The 20,442-nt window shown below is 42.8% G+C and overlaps 1 protein-coding gene across 1 annotated transcript; it reads left to right on the top strand.

Moving 5' to 3' along the window:
- The first annotated feature begins 1,697 nt into the window (after positions 1–1,697).
- On the top strand, positions 1,698–2,441 carry LOC138885440 (uncharacterized). Its single transcript, XM_070166388.1, has one exon. It carries the CDS (start codon positions 1,698–1,700, stop codon positions 2,439–2,441), a length of 744 nt encoding a protein of 247 aa, XP_070022489.1.
- The last annotated feature ends 18,001 nt before the right edge of the window (positions 2,442–20,442 follow it).

Genomic DNA, 20,442 nt, shown 5'->3' with positions numbered 1-20,442 from the left:
AGAAGTATGAGAGAAAAATATACAAGGCACACTGACGTAAAAATTGGTAGGAAAGCTGAACAGAACCAAAAGTGTACTGAAAAAATTGAACAAGGAAAGATTTTCAGATGTAGAAAAAAGAGCTGAAACTGCAATGGTAAACTTGACAGAATGCCAAGAAAAGATCCAAAAAGATCCTAGGAATGCTGAATTAGTTGAAGAGGAAATCAGATTGATGAAAGAAAGCATCAAATGGAAGGTTGCTAAAGAGCAATTTCTGAGACAAAAAGAGTAAGATACAATGGATGAGGAAGGGGGATAAAACAGAAAATACTTCCATAGTGTGATAAAAAGCCAAAAGGAATGCTAACAGGATTTTCTCTATAAAATATGCTGAAGGGAAGGAGACAACAGATGTTGAAGGGATAGCAGATGCATTTATAAAATTTTACAAGAAGTTGTTGGGGGAAAGAAAAGGAGACATGCAACATGTGTGCAACAATCTAGCAAGAAAAGGGCCAGTGGTTCAACGGGAACAAAGAGAACAACTGGAAGCTCCAGTTACAGACAAGGAAATCAAGGCAGCTTTGTGGTCAATTACAAGAGACAAATCCCCAAGACCTGATGGTTATGGATCTCAATTCTTTAAGGATTGTTGACCAGTGGTAAAGCAAGATGTCATTGGAAATGTAATGGCGTTGTTTGACACTACAAAAATACTCAGGATTATTAACAGAACCACTCTAACTCTTATCCCAAAGAACAACCATGCAGCTGAAGTAGGGGACTATAGACCTATTGCATGTTGCAATACTGTCTATAGATAATATCAAAGGTGCTATGTAACAGGCTAAAAGGTGTATTGCCTTCAATAATAGCAGAGAACCAGAGTGCATTTGTGGAAGGCAGAAGTATAGTTCAAAATATCCTGATATGTCAAGATCTGGTGAAACTGTATAATAGGAAGAAATCAACAAGCAGCTGTTTGAATGAAATTGATCTAAAAAAAGCATATGACTCTGTGGAGTGAGGATTTGTAGAAGAAATGTTATATGCATTGAACTTTCCTTCCAAATTAATCAAATGGACTATGGTATGCATCTCAACAACCCAGTACTCGATTGCTTTAAATGGAGGACTATATGGTTTATTGAGGGGAGAAAGGGATTACGATAGGGAGACCCTATATCACCCCTTCTTTTTGTGATATGTATGGAATACTTCACAAGAATTATACAATGAGTAGCTACATTAGATGGATTTGCATTTTACACAAAATGCAAAAGTTTGAAGTTAAATCATCTATGCTTCGCAGATGATGTTTTGATGTTCTGTAAAGGTGAGTATCGAAGTATAAAGCTTATGTTGAGAGGTTTTCAAACATTCTCTAATACATCTGGCTGAGCACTAATGTTGGAAAGTCTAATGTATATAGTGCAAACATGGAGAGACAATGTTTAGATAGTATATGTAAAATAACGGGGTACAAACAGGGGACGCTGCCATTCAAATACTTAGGGGTGCCAATAGCTTCAAAGAAACTGAAAGCAGGAGATTGTGAAGTGTTGGTTGACAAACGCAATACAAGAATCCATTCATGGGGATCAAAAAACTTGTCATATGAAGGAAGGGTCCAATTAATCAACTCTGTGCTAATAAATATACATTCATATTGGGCAGCAATATTCATCCTACCAAAGAAGGTACTTAAATACATTATGGCGATATATAGGAACTACTTATGGGCTGGGAAAGGCACATCTAATAAGGTGTCACTGGTTGCATGGAACCTTTTTTGTAGACAAAAAAGAGAAGGAGGACTGGGAATTAGGGAGTGCATAATATGGAATGAAGCTGTTGTAGCTAAGTATGTATGGCACATCGCAAATAAAGAAGACACTATGTGGGTTAAATGTATTAACCATATCTATATGAAAGGAAACAACTGGTGGCAATATAATCCCCTACGAGACAGTTGCTGGTACTGGAGGAGAATATGTTCTATACGTGATACATATCCAGCATGTTATATAGAAAATGGATGGCAAACAAAGATAGGAAAATACACAATTAAGAGTGGCTACCACTGGAGAAGAGGAAAGCTGGAACAATGGGCTTGGAGCAGAGGGGTGTGGAACAAAATGAATACTCTTAAACATAGCTTCATCTGTTGGCTTGCAATGCAAAGGAAATTGCTGGCAAAAGACAAAACATTGAGAATGAAAATTACTGAGGACAGTGATTGTATGCTATGTAAAGGAAAAACAGAATCAATTGACCACCTATTCTTTGAATGCACATTCTCTAAGATGTGCTTAGCTAAAGTGCTCAAATGGCTAGGTATGAACATTAAGAACACAGAGGTGACAGGGATATGGAGAAGGATGACAAGAATAGCAAAAGGAAAAATAGGAAGATCATTCACACAGGCAATGTTGGCAGCAGTCATCTATCACATATGAAAAGCCAGAAATAAAGAAGTTTGGATAATAAAAGTGCCAAGATCACAAGTTGTACTGGAGCAGATACAATATACATGCAAATATAGATGTTTGGAAGATGTACAGAAGAAGAAGATCAAGAAATAGATAAGCTGGATCGAGAAACTCTATAGATAGATAGATACGAAATGTATAGGAACATATAGATAGATTGGAATATAGCTGAGGTATAGAATGACAGAAAGGATACAGGAAGGAATGATGAGAAATATGTATGTTTGGTTTGGGATGATTGAATAAAGATTTATTTTCCACCAAAAAAAGAATATTGACTTGAGTTCAAGTCACTAGTTTTGGTTATCCATGCAAATCAAAATCCGTCTTTAATTTGGCTGTTCCAATTCTTACGCTGCTTTTGATTTAAGATTATAAAAGTGCATTCTTTCGAACATGTCATGACTCAATTACCTATCCACTCCTTATTTAAGATTAAGAATATAGACATTGTCAATATTGCACGTGGCATTGTGTCATTAGGCACTTGTTTTGCGTTAGACAATGTTATTGCAACAATTAAGATTTAGTTTTAGGGTACACCAAGTATCGTTTTTTAAAACACACAAAGACTGCGCCATCTCAACAAAATAGGATAAAGAATATACAGTATCACTTATTAAAACTGCGCCATCTCAACAAACTAGTGGAAATGGCCCGTTCTGAGCCTGGGCCCAAACCCAATAAATTAAAAGTATATATTATTTTATGAATTTTTCACACAGAGTACTATGTAACCTATACTATGATTAATTTTTGGAGTTGTGATGTACCAATTTCAAGTACTCAATCTGATGAGTTGTTATTTGTACATGTGCAAGTCCACGGTTATTAGCTCGTTGAAGAGATCATGAAGAAAGCTTAAAATTTAAATTTTTTCCCGCATGAAGTATTGTGTATGAATAAAATAAGTGTCTTCTCAAATGTTGACCAATAAGGAATAAAGTAATATGTATGTTTTTATATCTAAATAATGGCGAATGTCTTTTCAGTTTTGTTCACTTCCATTTGTGTTATTTGCTGCCTTTTTCTGGCAACGAAAATTATACTTAAGACAAAAGTGACATCTCATATCCTTTCCAATTATAGACTGTACTGGAACTTCTCAGATGGATACCAGAATTAAATTAGATGTTTAAAGTAAAAGAACAAAAATTAAGAAAAAGTAAATAGAGAATGATGTAACTATATTAAACTCATTGCAACTTACTCGTTTCTGATAGCATTTTAACTAATTGTTTAGATCTATGTTTTTAGTGAGATAAACTTCAGGGGTCAATTATTAGAGCATTTGTTTTGCTGCTCTCACCGTATGTATCTCATATGATAGAGAAACTCTTATCTTGTCTGGGGCACTCAAATTGGTTGGCATGTATGAGCGCTTCTCTGAGGGCAACTTTCTATTGATCTCAGGCTTCTACTTTCTTTATTCCTCTCCTCCATTTTGCTCTTCAAACAAACTATTGATAAAACTTGATTTTTTTTTCTAATCTCTCAGATCGTAGAAGGAAGAAAACAAATTCAAGCCACAAAGGAGATAAGATTTATTGTTGAATCTTTCAACAACTATTTACATTAGTTACAGGACCAATACACTTTACCGAGTAGTAAAATATAAATGTACAAGCCAAAAAATTACTTAAAGTAACAATCATCAGAAGCGCTTTATAAGTGTACACTTCCTTTCCATCAAAGAAATCCATCTTTACGACTTGAATCTTATAGGGTAATATATGACAATAGAGCCAAAGGTTCCATTTGATTTTCCTCGTCTTTCATATTATATACATATGTTACACAAACCTTTTTTTTTTACTTTTCCTTTATATTGAATTTCCAACGCTAATGTGCACCGCTGGTGCTCTAGGTTTCCTGAAAACAAAAAAAAATACACGGTTCATGGGCAAGACTATTGAGAGCCCCCTTATATCTAATATTACACACACAACATACTCTAAAGAACCTAAATAGAATAGTAGGAGTTAATCTATAGCAATCTATAAAATCTGTATATACACAAGATAGTTTCTTCGCATTCGGAAATAAAACTAATCTTCATCCTTGAGGCATGCAGCAAAGCGTAATGAACATGTAGACACATGTAAGAGCAGCTAACAAGTGATATATTATACATCTTTTCCAAGAAAATCGGCCTAACAAATATATCTAATTCTTGCAGAAGAGAACCACAGAAGATTTAAACTTTGCAACTCAAATAAACTAAACTCCAACTTTTAACAAGGCATGGACCTTCATAGAGTAAATATTGATATTTTTTTAATTTAAAAAAGACCTCAGGGAAGAAGAGGGAGAACGTAATTTATCCGAGCATAGTATTAGAGAGTCAAGTAATACTTTTGACCTGGATATTACGTTTAGTGTAATCCTTCTACTAAACTTCCTTCAACGAGGTATGCTTCCGTCCTACTACTTTTATATTGATGCAAAAAACCACTCACAACATAATGAAACACAACTTGTTTGTCACGACCCGGTTCGCCTTCCGTGAACCATCGTGACGGCACCTAGTCTCTACGACTAGGTAAGCCTAAGATGCAGAAAAACAAACCAAACTTGCGGAAGAAAAGATAAACAATTTAAAATAAAAATAGAGTAATGAAACAGCATTTAAAAGTGTCGCTCGGCATACACAATATTTAACTCTCAAAACTAAAACATATGCCCAAAACCCGAAAACCCATGAATCACAAGCTACGAAATATAGTAAAATGCTCTAACTCCGGAATGTCTATATCAACAGTAAAGATGGAAGGGCTGTCACTACAAGATAGAATGGAGAGAGACTCATCGGTCTGCGGACGCGGAAGATATACCTCGAAGTCTCGATGGATCGCCTCGCCTCAGGGATGGTAGGTCTGAGTAGAGGTACCTGGATCTGCACATGGAAAACATGCGCAGAAAGGGCATGAGTACACCATAGCGGTACTCAGTAAGTGTCAAGCCTAACCTCGGTCAGGTAGTGACGAGGATGGTCAGGGCCCTACTAAGGTTAAATAAAAATATAAAGTTTGACAGTAAAGAACATAGTAGTATAATAAGTACAACAGTAAATGTAACACGAATGAAAAGACAGCAACAGCTACTACAAGGGCAAGGTAAACACAAAGAGAAAATACGGCTTAGCACAAAGAAAGCAACCGAGGATTTCCCAGGATACCGTCCTGTAGTCCCAAATATAAATATCCAGTGGGTCTCCCGGGATACTGTCCCGTAGTCCAACTCATAATGCGTGGGGATCTCCTGGAATACCGATCCGTAGTCCCAAAATAAATACTCAGTACAGGGGGAATCTACCGGGTGCAGTCCCGTAGTTCCAATGTGAATGTGCAGGGGGTCTCCTGGAATATCGTTTCGTAGTCCCAAAGTAAACATGCAGGAGGATCTCCCATGATACCGTCCCGTAGTCCTAAAGTAAAACATGCAGCAACAACGCAAGGAAATACTCAAATAAGCTCAATTTCGTACGAAGTAAAAACATGTAATTCTAGCACAAAATGCTTCACGTAATGCAATTAAGGTAGTTTAAGCAAATAAGCAATTAAGTCAACTAAACATGCTTTTTCTAAGCTAACAACAGGCTAAATTTGCAAGTAGTATAAAACAGGAAAAATGAGCACACTTAAAATAACTTAAAGAAACCGAATTTTCAACAATTAGCTCAAGTACGCACTAGTCATCTCACGTACAAGGTATTTCAATTATCAAATATACCAAATCCTAAGGGGAAAGTCCCTCACACAAGGTTAGGCAAGCCACTTACCTCGAACCGGCTCAATAATCAATCCGAAACCATGCTCTTGCCACGAGTACTCGACTCCAAATGGCCCAAATCTATTCAATTCAATTGCATAATGTAAATAACACTTCAAGTAATTGATTCTACAAAGAAATTCTAAGCTAATATATGAAATTAGATAAAATGACCAAAACGCCCCTTGGTCCCATGTCTTGGAATCGGGTAAAATTTATATTTTCAGAATCCTCATACTCTCATGAGTTCATGCATACCAAAATTATCCAAATCTAAGGTCAAATTCCCAATCAAAAGTTGAATTTTAGGTCTAAGAACTTTCTTCCAACTTTTCCCCAATTTTCATCTCCAATCCGAAATTAAATGATGAAGTTAACTATAGATTGATGGAATATAACTAGAAAGGGTTAAAGAATTGTTACCCAATGATCTCCTCTTCAATTTTCTCCCAAAATCGCCCTCTTTCGAGCTCCAAATCGAATTTCCAACTTTTGAAACTAAACCCTCGAAATTTCATATTTCTGCCCAACTATTACCGCATCTGCGGTCCAATAATCGCATCTGCGATACCTCTTCTGCGGTCGGGGAACCGCTTCTGCGGTTCTCACTTAAAAGCTCAATCTCGCACCTGCAACCTCAAATACCACATCTGCGGTCACGCATGTGCGGTTCTTTATGCCGCTTCTGCGGTTCCTGGCCCCCTTCCTCATTTCCACTTCTGCGAAAACTGAGTTGTTTCTGCGGCGCCGCACTTGCGAGACCCAAACTGCAGGTGTGGTTATGACAGATATCAGCTAAAGCTACAAACTTCAAACTCCAAAAATCCTTCTGTCAACCATCCGAAATCATCCCGAGGTCCCTGGAATCTCAACCAAACCTACCAACATATCCCATAACTTCATTCAAACTTGTTCCAACCTTCGGAACACTCAAAACAACATCAAAACACCTACGTTTCATCGGATTCAAGCCTAAGACTTCCAAAAACTCTAAAAATACGCTTTCGATCAAAAAGTCTATCAAACCTCGTCCGAATGACCTGAAAGTTTGCACACACGTCACATTCAACACTACGTAGCCACTCCAACTTCCGGAATTCCATTCCAACCCTCGGATCAAAATCTCACTTATGACGACCGGTCGGGTCGTCATATCCTCCCACACTTAAACATTCGTTCGTCCTCGAATGAGCATAAAGACATACCTGAAGTAGTGAAAAGATGAGGGTAACGGCTGCGCATATCCTGCTTGGTCTCCCAGGTCGCCTCCCCGACCAGCTAACCCCACCACTGAACCTTTACTGATGCAATGTTCTTTGACCTCAGCTTTCTAACCTGCCTGTCCAATATTGCCACTAGCTCCTCAACATAGGATAGATCTTTGTCCAACTAGATTGAACGGAAATCCAACACATGCGACGGATCACCGTGATACCTCCGGATCGAAACATGAAATACCAGATGAACTCCGGCCAAGCTGGGAGGTAAGGCAAGCTCACAAGCAACCTCCCCAACACGCCTCAATATCTCAAAAGGGCCAATAAACCTCGGACTCAACTTCCCTTTCTTCCCAAATCTCATAACGCCCTTCATAGGCGAAACCCGAAGCAGAACCCGTTCTCCAACCATATAGGAAACATCACGAACCTTTCGATCCGTGTAACTTTTTGTCTAGACTGGGTTGTACGAAGTCTATCCTGAATCACCTTAACCTTCTCTAAAGCATCCTGAACCAAGTCTGTGCCCAATAGTCTAGCCTCACCCGGCTCAAACCAACCCACCGGGGATCTACACTGCCTACCATATAAAGCCTCATACGGTGCCATCTGAATGCTGGACTAATAGTTGTTGTTGTAAGAAAACTCCGTCAATGGCAAGAACTGATTCCAAGACCCTCCAAACTCAATCACACACGCATGGAGCATATCCTCAAGAATCTGAATAGTGTGCTCAGATTGTCCGTCTGTTTGAGGGTGAAATGCTATACTCAACTCTATCCGAGTACCCAACTCATGCTGAATGGCTCTCCAGAATAGTGATGTGAATTGAGTACCTCTATCTGAAATGATGGAAACTGGAATACCATGCAGACAAACAATCTCCTGGATATAGATCTCCGCCAATCGCTCTGAAGAATAAGTAGTACACACAGGAATGAAATGAGCTGACTTGGTCAGCCGATCCACAATCACCCAAATAGCATTGAACTTTCTCAAAGTCCGTGGGAGCCCAACTACAAAGTCCATGGTGATTCGCTCCCACTTCCACTCCGGAATCTCTATCTGCTGAAGCAACCCACCCGGTCTTTGGTGCTCATACTTCATCTGTTGACAGTTGAGACACCGAGCTACAAATCCAACTAAATCTTTCTTCATCCGCCTCCACCAGTAGTGCTGCCTCAAATCCTAATACATCTTCGCGGCACCCGGATGAATGGAATACCGTGAACTATAGGCCTCCTCCAGAATCAACTCCCGAAGCCCAGCAACATTGGGTACACAAATCCAACCATGCATCCTCAATACCCCATCATCACCAATAGTCACATCTCTGGTATCACTGTGCTGAACCTTGTCCTTGAGGACAAGCAAATAAGGGTCATCATACTACCGCTCCCTGATACGATCAAACAAGTAATTCCGAGAAACCACGCAAGCTAGAACCTGACTGGGCTCCGAAAGATCCAATCTCACAAACTGGCTGCTAGGGTCTGAACATCCATCACCATAGGTCTCTCCGATGCTGGTAAATAAGCCAAACTCCCCAAACTCTCTGCATGGCGACTCAAGGCATCGGCCAGCACATTGGCCTTGCTCGGGTGATACAAAATAGTGATATTATAATCCTTTAGCAACTCTAACCACCTTCTGGCACAAATTTAGATCCTTTTACTTGAACAAGTACTGCAACCTCCGATGGTCAGTATAAATCTCACAAGGCACACCATATAAATAATGGCACCAGATCTTCAGGGTGTGAACAATGGCACCTAACTCAAGGTCGTGGACCGGATAATTTTTTTCATGTACCTTTAAATATGTAGACGTGTAGGCAATCACCCTACTGTCCTGCATCAACACCGCTCTGAGGCCAATCCTCGAGGCATCACAATAAATCGTATAAGACCCCAAACCTGTAGGCAGTATCAAAATTGAGGTTGTAGTTAAAGCTGACTTAAGCTTCTGAAAGCTCGCCTCACACTCCTCCGTCCACTAGAACGGAGCACCCTTCTGGGTCAACCTAGTCATAGGGGCTGCAATCGATGAAAATCCCTCCACAAAATGACGATAGTAACCCGCAAAGCCAAGGAAACTACGGATCTCAGTAGCGGAGGATGGTCTGGGACAACTCTGCATGGCCTCTATCTTCTTCGGATCCACCTGAATACTCTCACTCGATACCACGTGGCTTAGGAATGCCACGGAATCCAACCAAAACTCACATTTTGAGAACTTAGCATATAACTTCTTCTCTCTCAGAGTCTGAAGCATAGTCCTCAGGTGCTACTCATGATCTTCTCGACTCCGTGAATATACCAGAATATCATCAATAAAGACAATGATGAACTAGTCAAGATATGGCCGGAACACACTGTGGATCAAATGCACAAACGTTGTTGGGGCATTGGTCAACCGAAATGACATAACAAGGAACTCGTAATGACCATACCGAGTCCTGAAAGCAGTCTTTGGAATATCTGGCTCCCGAATCTTCACTGATGGTAACCTGAGCGCAAGTCAATCTTAGAAAACACTCGTGCACCCTAAAGCTGGTCAAACAAATCATCAATACGAGGCAAAGGATAATGGTTCTTAACTGTAACTTTGTTCAACTGGCAATAATCAATACACATACGCATAGAACCATCTTTTTTCTTCACAAACAAAACAGGAGCACCCCAAGGTGATACACTGGGCCGAATAAAACCCTTATCAAGCAATTCCTATAACTAATCCTTCAACTCATTCAACTCAGGAGGAGCCATACGATACTGGGAATAGAAATAGGCTGAGTTCCCGGCAACAGATCAATGCCAAAATCAATATCTCTATCAGGCGGCATGCCCGAAAGATCAACTGGAAACATATCGGAAAAATCCCGTACTACTGCAACTGAATCAATTGAAGGGGTATCAATACTGACATCTCTCACATAAGCCAACTATGTGTCACACCCCTTCTCAACCATACAATGAGCTTTAAGAAAAGAAATAACTCTACTAAGAGTGTGATGTAAAGTACCTCTACACTCGACACGCGGTACACCTGGCATAGCCAGCGTCACGGTTTTGGCGTGACAATCAAGAATAGCATAATGGGGCAACAACCAGTCCATACCAAAGATAATATCAAAATATACCATGTTGAGCAACAATAAATTGGCTCTGGTCTCAAAACCGTTAAGAGCAACCAAACACGACTGATAGATGCGGTCCATAACAAGAGAATCTCCCACAAGAGTAGAAACATAAACAGGGGAACTCAAAGAATCCCTAGGTACACCCAAATGCTAAGCAAAATAAGAAGACACATAAGAGTAAGTGGAGCCTGGATCGAATAGAACGGATGCATCTCTGTGACAAACCAATATAATACCTGTGATGATAGAATCGGAGGCAACAACCTCGGTACGAGCAGTAATGGCATAGTATCTGGCCTAGCCTCCCCCTTTAGGGAGACCTCTACCTCTCTGACCTCCACCTCTAGCTGGCTGAGCAGGTGGGGTAGAAACTGGAGCTGTAACTATGGCTTCAGAACTATGCGGGGCACGTTGTGGCTGAGAAGTCTATGGAGGTACACCCCTCTTAAGTCTGGGCAGTGCCTCACCATATGGCGTATATCACCACACTCAAAACAAGATCTAGGAGGACGCGGTGGCTGTGACCGGCTCAGTCCAGGTCTGCTGGACTGACCACTGAAAGCACCCCACGCAGGAGGCGCACTAGATACTGGTGATGCATAATAAGGCTCCTGGGGCCTAGGAGGAGCTGGAATACCACTAGCTGCTGGAAGAGCTAAATGAACGAGGAGACTCATATAACCTCTACCATGACGACCTGCAGCCGGGGCACAGGTACTAAAATAATGGCCCGACTCTCGAGACCACTTGGCCTCCCTCTCCTCTCTCTCCCTAGCATGCATACCCTTGATCCACCTAGCAATGCTCACCAACAGCTGATAAGAAATATCCATCTCCAACTCCCGAGCCATGCTAGACCTGATGTTAGGAGTAAGCCCCTCAATAAACTGGCGAACCCTCTCGCGAATAGTAGAAACCAGAGTTGGGGCATATCTAGCCGAGCTAGTGCAACGGACAGCATACTCTGAGACAGTCATAGCACCCTGGCGCAAATGCTCAAACTCTGTGCGCCATGCATCCTTGAGGCTCTGGGGAACAAACTCTCTCAGGAACAAATCTGAAAACTAGGTCCAAGTCAGTGAAGCAGCCTCGTCCGGACTGTCTAACTCATAGGTGCGCTACCACTCATAGGCGGCTCCTCGAAGCTAGAAGGCAGTAAAAGAAACCCCACTCGATCCTGATATACCCATAGTGCGGAGGATTATACCCATAGTGGGGAGGATACGGTGACACTCCTCCAAAAATCCCAAGGCATCATCTGATGCTAATCCACTAAACACCGGAGGATCGTACTTCTTGAACCTCTCCAATCTCCGCTACTTATCCATTGAAGTCGCTGCCCTGTCCTCGGGCTGAACTAGCACTGTAGGCGGTACATGAATAATCTCAAGGACCTGATCAACAAGCACTTGCTGCTCAAGAGTGCAGGCGACGGGAGTCTGTGCTTCTCCCCCGGCATAAGACATAGCTACAGCAAGGGGAAGCAATCCTACCTGAGCCAAAGTGGTGTACATGCTCATGAACTGCACCAGAGTCTCCTGAAGTGCTGGAGTAGTAGAAGCAGTAGGCGTGTCAGGTGCCTGGACTCCGGCTGGAACTGCTGGTGGCTCCTTGGCGGCAGCTCGTGCGGGTGCTCTAGCTGCACCATGGGCGCGTCCTTGGCCTCTACCCCGGCCCCGACCTCTGACAACTCCAGCAGGGGGCGCGGGTGCCAAATCATCTCTGGTAGCACGTGTCCTCACCATCTGTGAGAGAATAGAAGACAGAAGTTTAGAATTACTATGTCAAAATCTCGCACGACAAGGAAATCAAATGAAGTGGAATTCTCCTAACAGTTACATAGCCTCTCGTAGATAACTTGTCACGACCCGAATTTTCTACCCTCGGGAGTCGTGATGGCGCCTACTTGTAGAAGCTAGGCAAGCTACTAAACATAGAAAATTTCTAACTCTTTCATTTTTAATCCTTTTTAACAATCTGAATTAACAGGTATCCAACATTTAGATATTAACGATAAATGAAATCAAACGGAAGACTTAATCTAATATAATAACCAAGACCAGTACGATAATGAGAACACACAGCTCTACCTGGAATCCGGTGTCACAATATCACAGACGACTAAGATTACTACAACAAATGTCTGAAAGAAATACAATCTGTCTCGAAATCTAATGAAAACAGAGTACATAATAATGTAGAAGAGAACTTCGGGCCTATGGACGCCGGCAGGACTACCTCGGGATCTCTAGCTGGACTGAAGGCAGGCTCCCCAAGTGCTACTGTCCAAAAGCTGCTCCGAAATCTGCACGTAGTGCAGAGTGTAGCATCAGCACAACCGACCCCATGTGTTGGTAAGTGTCTGGCCTAACCCCAGCGAGGTAGTGACGAGGCTAGGACCAGACTCTAGATAAACCTGTGCAGTTATATAATATACAGCGGAAAATAAACAGGAATATACAATTGACATGGGAGGGGTACATGCTACGAGGGAAATATCGAATCCAGCAGAAACTTGAGAGAAATATGAGAGAGCAATTCAAGATTTACAACAAAACCATAATAACACTGTTGCGGCGCGCAACCCGATCCCTATCATTTAACACTGTTGCGACGTGCAACCCGATCCATTTATATCACTGTTGCGGCGTGCAACCCAATCCAATATAACATTGTTGCGGCGTGCAACCCGATCCAACATAACATTGTTGCGACGTGCAACCCGTTCCATATATAGTATTGTTGCGGCGTGCAACCTGATCCAACATAACATTTATATACCTTTAGCAACAACCATACCAAGAGTCCCTGCAAGGGATCAATAATAAGCTACACTATCCCGACAAGGGAGAAACACCTATAACCAATCTTAACCCAACTTCTACTTATCTCAACTAAGACCAATACTCAATCATAAGTAAATTCCACGAAAACAAACTTAATTCTTGCTCAATATCGAGAATCATCAATTAAAGCATCTGTAGTAGTATTTAAGAACACAAAATAAATTGCAATTTAAGACTCACGGTCATGCTCAACACCAACATATAGATACCCGTTACCATGCCTATACGTCGTACTCAACAAGAAGCAAATAGCAAATAGGACACAACTCCTAATCCCTCAAGCTAAGGTTAGACCGAATACTTACCTTGAACTTCCACGGCCAACTCAAGCCTCAAACACCGCCTTTTCTTTTGAATTTGACTCCAAATCAATTGTATCTAGACATAATCGACTTAATAACATCAATAAACGCTAAACAATCCAATTCCAATGCTTAATTATAGCTTTCCCATCATTCTTCCCAAAAAGTCAAAAATTGACCCCAGGCTTGCTTGGTCAAAACACGAGATTCAGACCAAAATCCGATCATCCATTCACCCACGAGCTCGAATATATATTTTGTTTTTAAATCCGACCCCAAAATAAAGTTAAATTCCCAAATAATCAAAAAGCCTGAACTCTACCCAAATCCCTAATTTTCTACCCTTAATCTCATGTTTTAACCCTAGAAATCTAGTGGGTGTTGATAAAAATGGAATAAAATGAGCTTAGGATTACATACCTATGAAGCTATGGTGAAGTTCCTCTTTAAAAATCGCCCAAGAGGTGTGGAGAAGATGAAGTTTATGAAAAATGGTGGAAATCCTTTAATGTATTCTATTTTTGGAACTTAAAATAACTAGGCGAATTTGGTCTTCGCGTTCGCGATGAGCTAGGCCTGAGAGACCTTCGCGTAAACGGGCTCGCGTTCGCGGAGCATTAACTCCTCGAGCCATCGCATTTGTGGCCAGGAAGTCGCGTTCGCATAGGGTATAATATCCCTCCCCCTGCCCAGGCTCATAAGCCTTCACGTTCGTGTTACCAGGCCCGCGTTCGCAAAGGGAAGACCCCCCAAAGTTTCGCGTTCGCAACCTGGGTCACGGGTTCGCATAAAAGGAAATTTCCTTCGGCATGAATAACTCATCGCGTTCGCGAGGGTCCTCCCGCGAACGCAAAGAAGAAAATACCGGCACACCAGAACTGAAAAAAACCTGCAACTTTTATGAGTTCAAAAACCTTCCGAAACTCACCTAAGCCCAGGGGGCTCCAAACCAAACATACGTACTAACTCAAAAACATCATATGAACTTATCTGTGCGATAAAATCGCCAAAATAACCCCTTAAACAACGAATTAAACCTCAAAATCAATGAAATATTCCAAAACTTCTTAAAACATCAAATTTTGCATTTAAGGTCCGAATCACGTCAAATGACATCCGTTTCTTACCAAACTTCACAGAATTATCTTAAATCACATATAAGACCTTTAACGGGCACCGGAACCAAAAATACGGGCCCGATACCAACATGTTCTAATCAAAAAATTCATTTTCAAATCCTTTAAACAATTTCAGAAAATAATTTTCTTTAAAAATTCATTTCTTGGGCTTGGGGCCTCAGAATTTGATTCCGGGTATACGCCCAAGTCCCATATTTTCTTACGGACCCTCTGGGACCGTCAAATCATGGGTCCGTGTTCGTTTACCCAAATCGTTGACCGAAGTCGAATTAATTCATTTTATAATAAAAAATTACCATTTTTCACAAATTTTCACATATAAGCTTTTCGGCTACGCACCCGGACTGTGCACGCAAATCAAGGTGATGCTAAAAGAGATTTTTAAGGCCTCGAAATGCAGAATTCAATTTAAAAATAAAGGTCATCACATTCTCCACCTCTAAAACAATCGTTCATCCTCGAACGGACAGAAGAAGGAAGTACCTGAGTCAGAGAAAAGATTGGGATAACGGCTCCGCATATGGGACTCGGACTCCCAGGTCGATGCCTCAGCAGGCTGACCTCTCCACTAAACACGAATAGAAGGAAAACTCTTCGATCTCAACTAACGAACCTGTCGGTCTAGAATAGTTATTGGCTCCTCCTCATAAGACAAGCCCTTGTCCAACTAGACAGTGCTGAAATCTAACATGTGGGATGGATCGTCATGATATTTCCGAAGCATGGACACATGAAACACTAGATGCACAGCTGATAAGCTCGGTGGCAATACAAGTCAATAAGCCACCTCTCACACTCGATCAAGAATCTCATCATGCCCTTCATAGGCGACACTCGAAGCAATACCCGCTCACCGACCATGAAAGCCAAATTTCGAACCTTGCGGCCGGCATAGCTCTTTTTCCTGGACTGAGCTGCACGAAGCCTATCCTGAATAATCCTGACCTTGTCCAAGGCATCCTGAACCAGATCCGTACCCAACAATCGAGCCTCTCCGGCTCAAACCATCCAACCGGAGACCGACACCACCTACCATATAAAGCCTCATAAGGAGCCATCTGAATACTCGACTGGTAGCTATTTTTGTAGGCAAACTCTGCTAAAGGCAAAAACTGATCCCACGAGCCTCCAAAGTCAATGACACAAGCTTGAAGCATATACTCCAAAATCTGAATGGTCCGCTCGGACTACCCATCCGTTTGAGGATGAAACGTTGTGCTCAACTCAACCCGCATGCCCAACTCTCGCTGAACTGCTCTCTAGAAGCGTGAGGTAAATTGCGTACCTCGGTCCAAAATGATAGACACGGGCACACCATGAAGGCGAACAATCTCCCGGATATAGGTCTTAGCTAACCTCTCAAAAGAATAGGAGACTTCCATAAGAATGAAATACGCTGACTTGGTCAACCTATCAACAATGACCCATACTGTATCGAACTTCCTCCGAGTCTGCGGGAGTCCAACAACCAAATCCATAGTGATCCGCTCCCACTTCCACTCAGGAAGCTCAATCCTCTGAAATGAACCACCGGTATGCAACGATATCCTTCTTCATTCTTCGCCACCAATAATGCTGCTGCAAATCCTGATACATCTTCGCGGCGCCCGGATGAATAGAGTACCTAGAGTTATGGGCCTCCTCTAAAATCAACTCTCGGAGTCCATCCACATTAGGCACACAAACTCGACCCTGCAATCTCAAAACTCCATCATCGCTTAAGGTAACCTGCTTGGCACCTCCATGCTGCACCGTGTCTCTAAGGATACACAAATAGGGATCATCATACTGTCGATCACAGATATGCTCCAATAATGAAGAACGAGCGACTGTGCAAGCTAACACACAGTTGGGCTCAGAAACATCCAACCTCACGAACTGATTGGCCAAAGTCTGAATATCTAAAGCAAGCGACCTCTCACAGACTGGAATATAAGCAAGATTGCCCATACTGGCTAACTTCCTACTCAAAGCATCGGCCACCACATTGGCATTTCCCGGATGATATAAGATGGTGATATCATAGTCTTTCAATAATACCAACCACCTCCTCTACCTCAAATTCAACTCCTTCTGCTTGAACAAATACTGAAGAATCTTGTGATCCGTGAACACCTCGCATGCCACGCCATACAGATAATGCCTCCAAATCTTCAATGCGTGAACAATGTCTGGCAACTCCAAATCATGAACCGGGTAGTTCTTCTTATGAATCTTCAACTGTCGTGAAGCAACTTTGCCATCCTACATCAATACTGCACCTAGTCCAATACGAGATGCATCATACTAAACTGTATAAGGCCCTAAACCTGTGGGCAAAACTAACATCGGTGTCGTAGTTAGAGCTGTCTTGAGCTTCTGAAAGCTCGCCTCACACTCATCCGACCATCTGAACTAGGAACCCTTCTGGGTCAACCTGGTCATCAGGGCAATGATAGATGAGAACCCCTCCACGAACCGACGATAGTAGCCTGCCAATCCCAAGAAACTCTGAATCTCTATAGCTGATGCTGGTCTAGGCCAGTTCTTGACTGCCACAATCTTCTTCGGATCAACATGGATACCCACTACCGACATAACATGACCCAGGAATGCAACTGAACTCAACCAGAACTCACAGTTCGAGAACTTAGCATATAACTGACTATCCCTCAAAGTCTGAAGAACCACTCTAAGATGCTGCTCGTGCTCCTTCCGGCTGTGGGAATATATCAAATATCATCAATGAAGACTATCACGAACGAGTCCAAATAAGGCCTGAACACTCGGTTCAAATCCATAAAACTTGCTGGGGCATTTGTCAACCCGAATGACATCACCAAGAACTCATAGTGCCCGTACCGAGTGCGAAAAGCTATCTTAGGGACATAGGATGCCCTAATCCTCAACTAATGGTAGCCAGATCTCAAGTCAATCTTCGAAAATACTTTAGCACCCTGAAGCTGATCAAATAAATCATCAATCCTCGGCAATGGATACTTATTCTTGATCATAACCTTGTTCAACTGCCGGTAATCAATACACATTCTCATCGATCCATCCTTCTTCTTAACAAACAATACTAGCGCACCCCAAGGCGAAACACTGGGCCTAATGAAACCATTCTCAAGCAAGTCTTGCAACTGATCCTTCAACTCTTTCAACTCGGGCGGGGCCATACGATACGGCGGGATAGAAATGGGCTGAGTGCCCAGAGCCAAATCAATGCAAACGTCAATATCCCTATCGGGTGGCATACCCGGCAGGTTTGAAGGGAAAACCTCAGGAAACTCACGAACAACAGGCACAATATCAATAAGAGGAACCTCGGTACTAGAATCACGAACATATGCCAAATAGGCCAAACATCCCTTCTCGACCATACGCCGAGCCTTCACATAAGAAATGACATTACGGGTAGAATGACCAGGAGTCCCTATCCACTCTAAACGAGGTAAACCCGGTAAGGCTAAGGTCACAGTCTTGGTATGACAATCCAAGATAGCGTGGTAAGGTGATAACCAGTCCATCCCTAATATAACATCGAAATCAACCATATCCAGAAGCAACAAATCTACGCGGGTCTTAAGACCCCTAATCACAACTATACAAGAGCGATGGACTCGATTTACCACAATAGAATCACCCACTAGTGTAGACACATATACAGGGGCACTCAAGGAATTACTAGGCATGATCAGATACGGTGCAAAATAAGATGACACATAGGAGTATGTGGACCCTAGATCAAATAAAACGGAAGCATCTCTACCACAAACCAGAACAATACCTGTGATGACTGCATCGGAAGCCTCAACCTCAGGCTAGAAGAGCATAACATCAGGGCTGGGCCCCACCACCCTAGACTACATCTCTGGGATGACCTGCAGCTGGCTGGCCTCCACCTCTAGCGGTCTGAGCTCTACCTCTAGCACCTCTACCTCCACCTCTAGCACCTCTACCCCCACCTCTAGCTGGCTGGGCAGTTTGTGAAACATTTGGTGCCCGAACCATAGCATGGGAACCCTACTGCTATGACTGAGTACCCACCAATCTCAGACAAGCCCTCATGATATGACCATACTCACCACACTCAAAACATCCACCTGAGTATTGTGGCTGAGGAAACTGAGACTGAACCTGGCGACCTGAATGACCACCCCGAAAACTCTGGAGCGGCAGCGCACTGATAAGAGCTGGCGGTGCACTGTAGGGATGCTGATCAGAATACTACATGTAAGAACCACGGCCACCTGAAGCACCGTGAGAAACCTGCAGTGCTGACTGAAAGGGCCTAGGAGGATGGCCTCTACCATACGAATCCCTGCCTCCAGACGAGGTACCACTGAATCTGCCTGAATGATGGGGCCTCTTGTCCGACCCATGACCACCTCTCTACGATAGAACCATCTCCACTCTCCTAGCCACATTGGCCGCCTCCTAGAAAGTAATCTCACTCCCATTCTCCCTAGCCATCTGAAAACGAATCGGCTGAATAAGTCCATTAATGAAGCTCCTCACCCTCTCTCTCTCGGTGGGAAGTATGACAAGAGCATGACGAGCCAAGTCGATGAATCTAGTCTCATACTAGATAACAGTCATGGAACCCTGCTGGAGATGCTCAAACTGCCTCCGATAGGCCTCTCTCTGAGTGATGGGGAGAAACTTCTCCAGAAATAGCTAAGTAAACTACTCCCAAGTCAAAGTTGGCGATCCGGCTGGTCTAGCCAAACAAAAATCCCTCCACCAAATCTTGGCGGATCTAGACAAGCAAAAAGTGGCAAAATCGACCCCATTGGTCTCAACTATCCCCATGTTCCTAAGATCCTCATAACAACTATCTAGATAATCTTGGGGATCCTCAGTAGATGCACCGCTAAAAGTAGTAGTAAAGAGCTTGGTGAACCTATCTAACCTCCACAAGGCATTGGCAGACATAGTTGCTCCATCACCGGTCTGAGCTACCACACCCGGCTGAACTGCTCTAACTAGCTGAACTTCTGGAGTCTGAAACTGGGGAGCTACTTGCTTTAGGGTGCGAGTAGTAGGAGTCTGGGATCCTCCTCCAGCCTGAGAGATGGCTGGTGCTACAGGAAGCAAGCCTGCTCGGGTGACACTCTCCATAAGGCCTACTAGACAGACCAGAGCATCCTGAAGTACTAGGGTAGCAATAAACCCCTCTAGGACCTGAGTTGGGCCCACCGGAACTGCTGGGGCCTGAACCTCATCATCAAAGTCAACTTGAGGCTCCGCTGCGGGTGTTGCTACCCTAGGCTGAGCTCTGCCCCTACCTAGGCCTCAAGCACGGCCTCGCCCTTTGCCCCTCGTGGGAGCTGTTGCTAGGGGCTCGGGCTGCTGGTCAATGGATGAGGAAGCGCGTGTTCTCACCATATGTGAAAGAACAGAGTAGAATTTCAATTAGCATTGAGAAACTAATCCGCACGACAGGAAAGAATAAATGTGGAATGTTTCCTAACTCTGTAGCCTCTAGGGGATAAATACAAACGTCTCCGTACCTATCCCTCAGACTCTACTAAGCTTGTCCGTGAATTGTGAGACCTATGTAACCTAG

The sequence above is a fragment of the Nicotiana sylvestris genome, chromosome 2, assembly GCF_000393655.2.
Source record: "Nicotiana sylvestris chromosome 2, ASM39365v2, whole genome shotgun sequence".
NCBI lineage: Eukaryota > Viridiplantae > Streptophyta > Magnoliopsida > Solanales > Solanaceae > Nicotiana > Nicotiana sylvestris.
This window is presented reverse-complemented; position numbering and strand designations above follow the sequence as displayed.

What these genes read in the sequence shown, in the direction of transcription:
- LOC138885440 (XM_070166388.1), top strand. Translation starts at nt 1,698, where the DNA reads ATGGCGATATATAGGAACTACTTATGGGCTGGGAAAGGCACATCTAAT.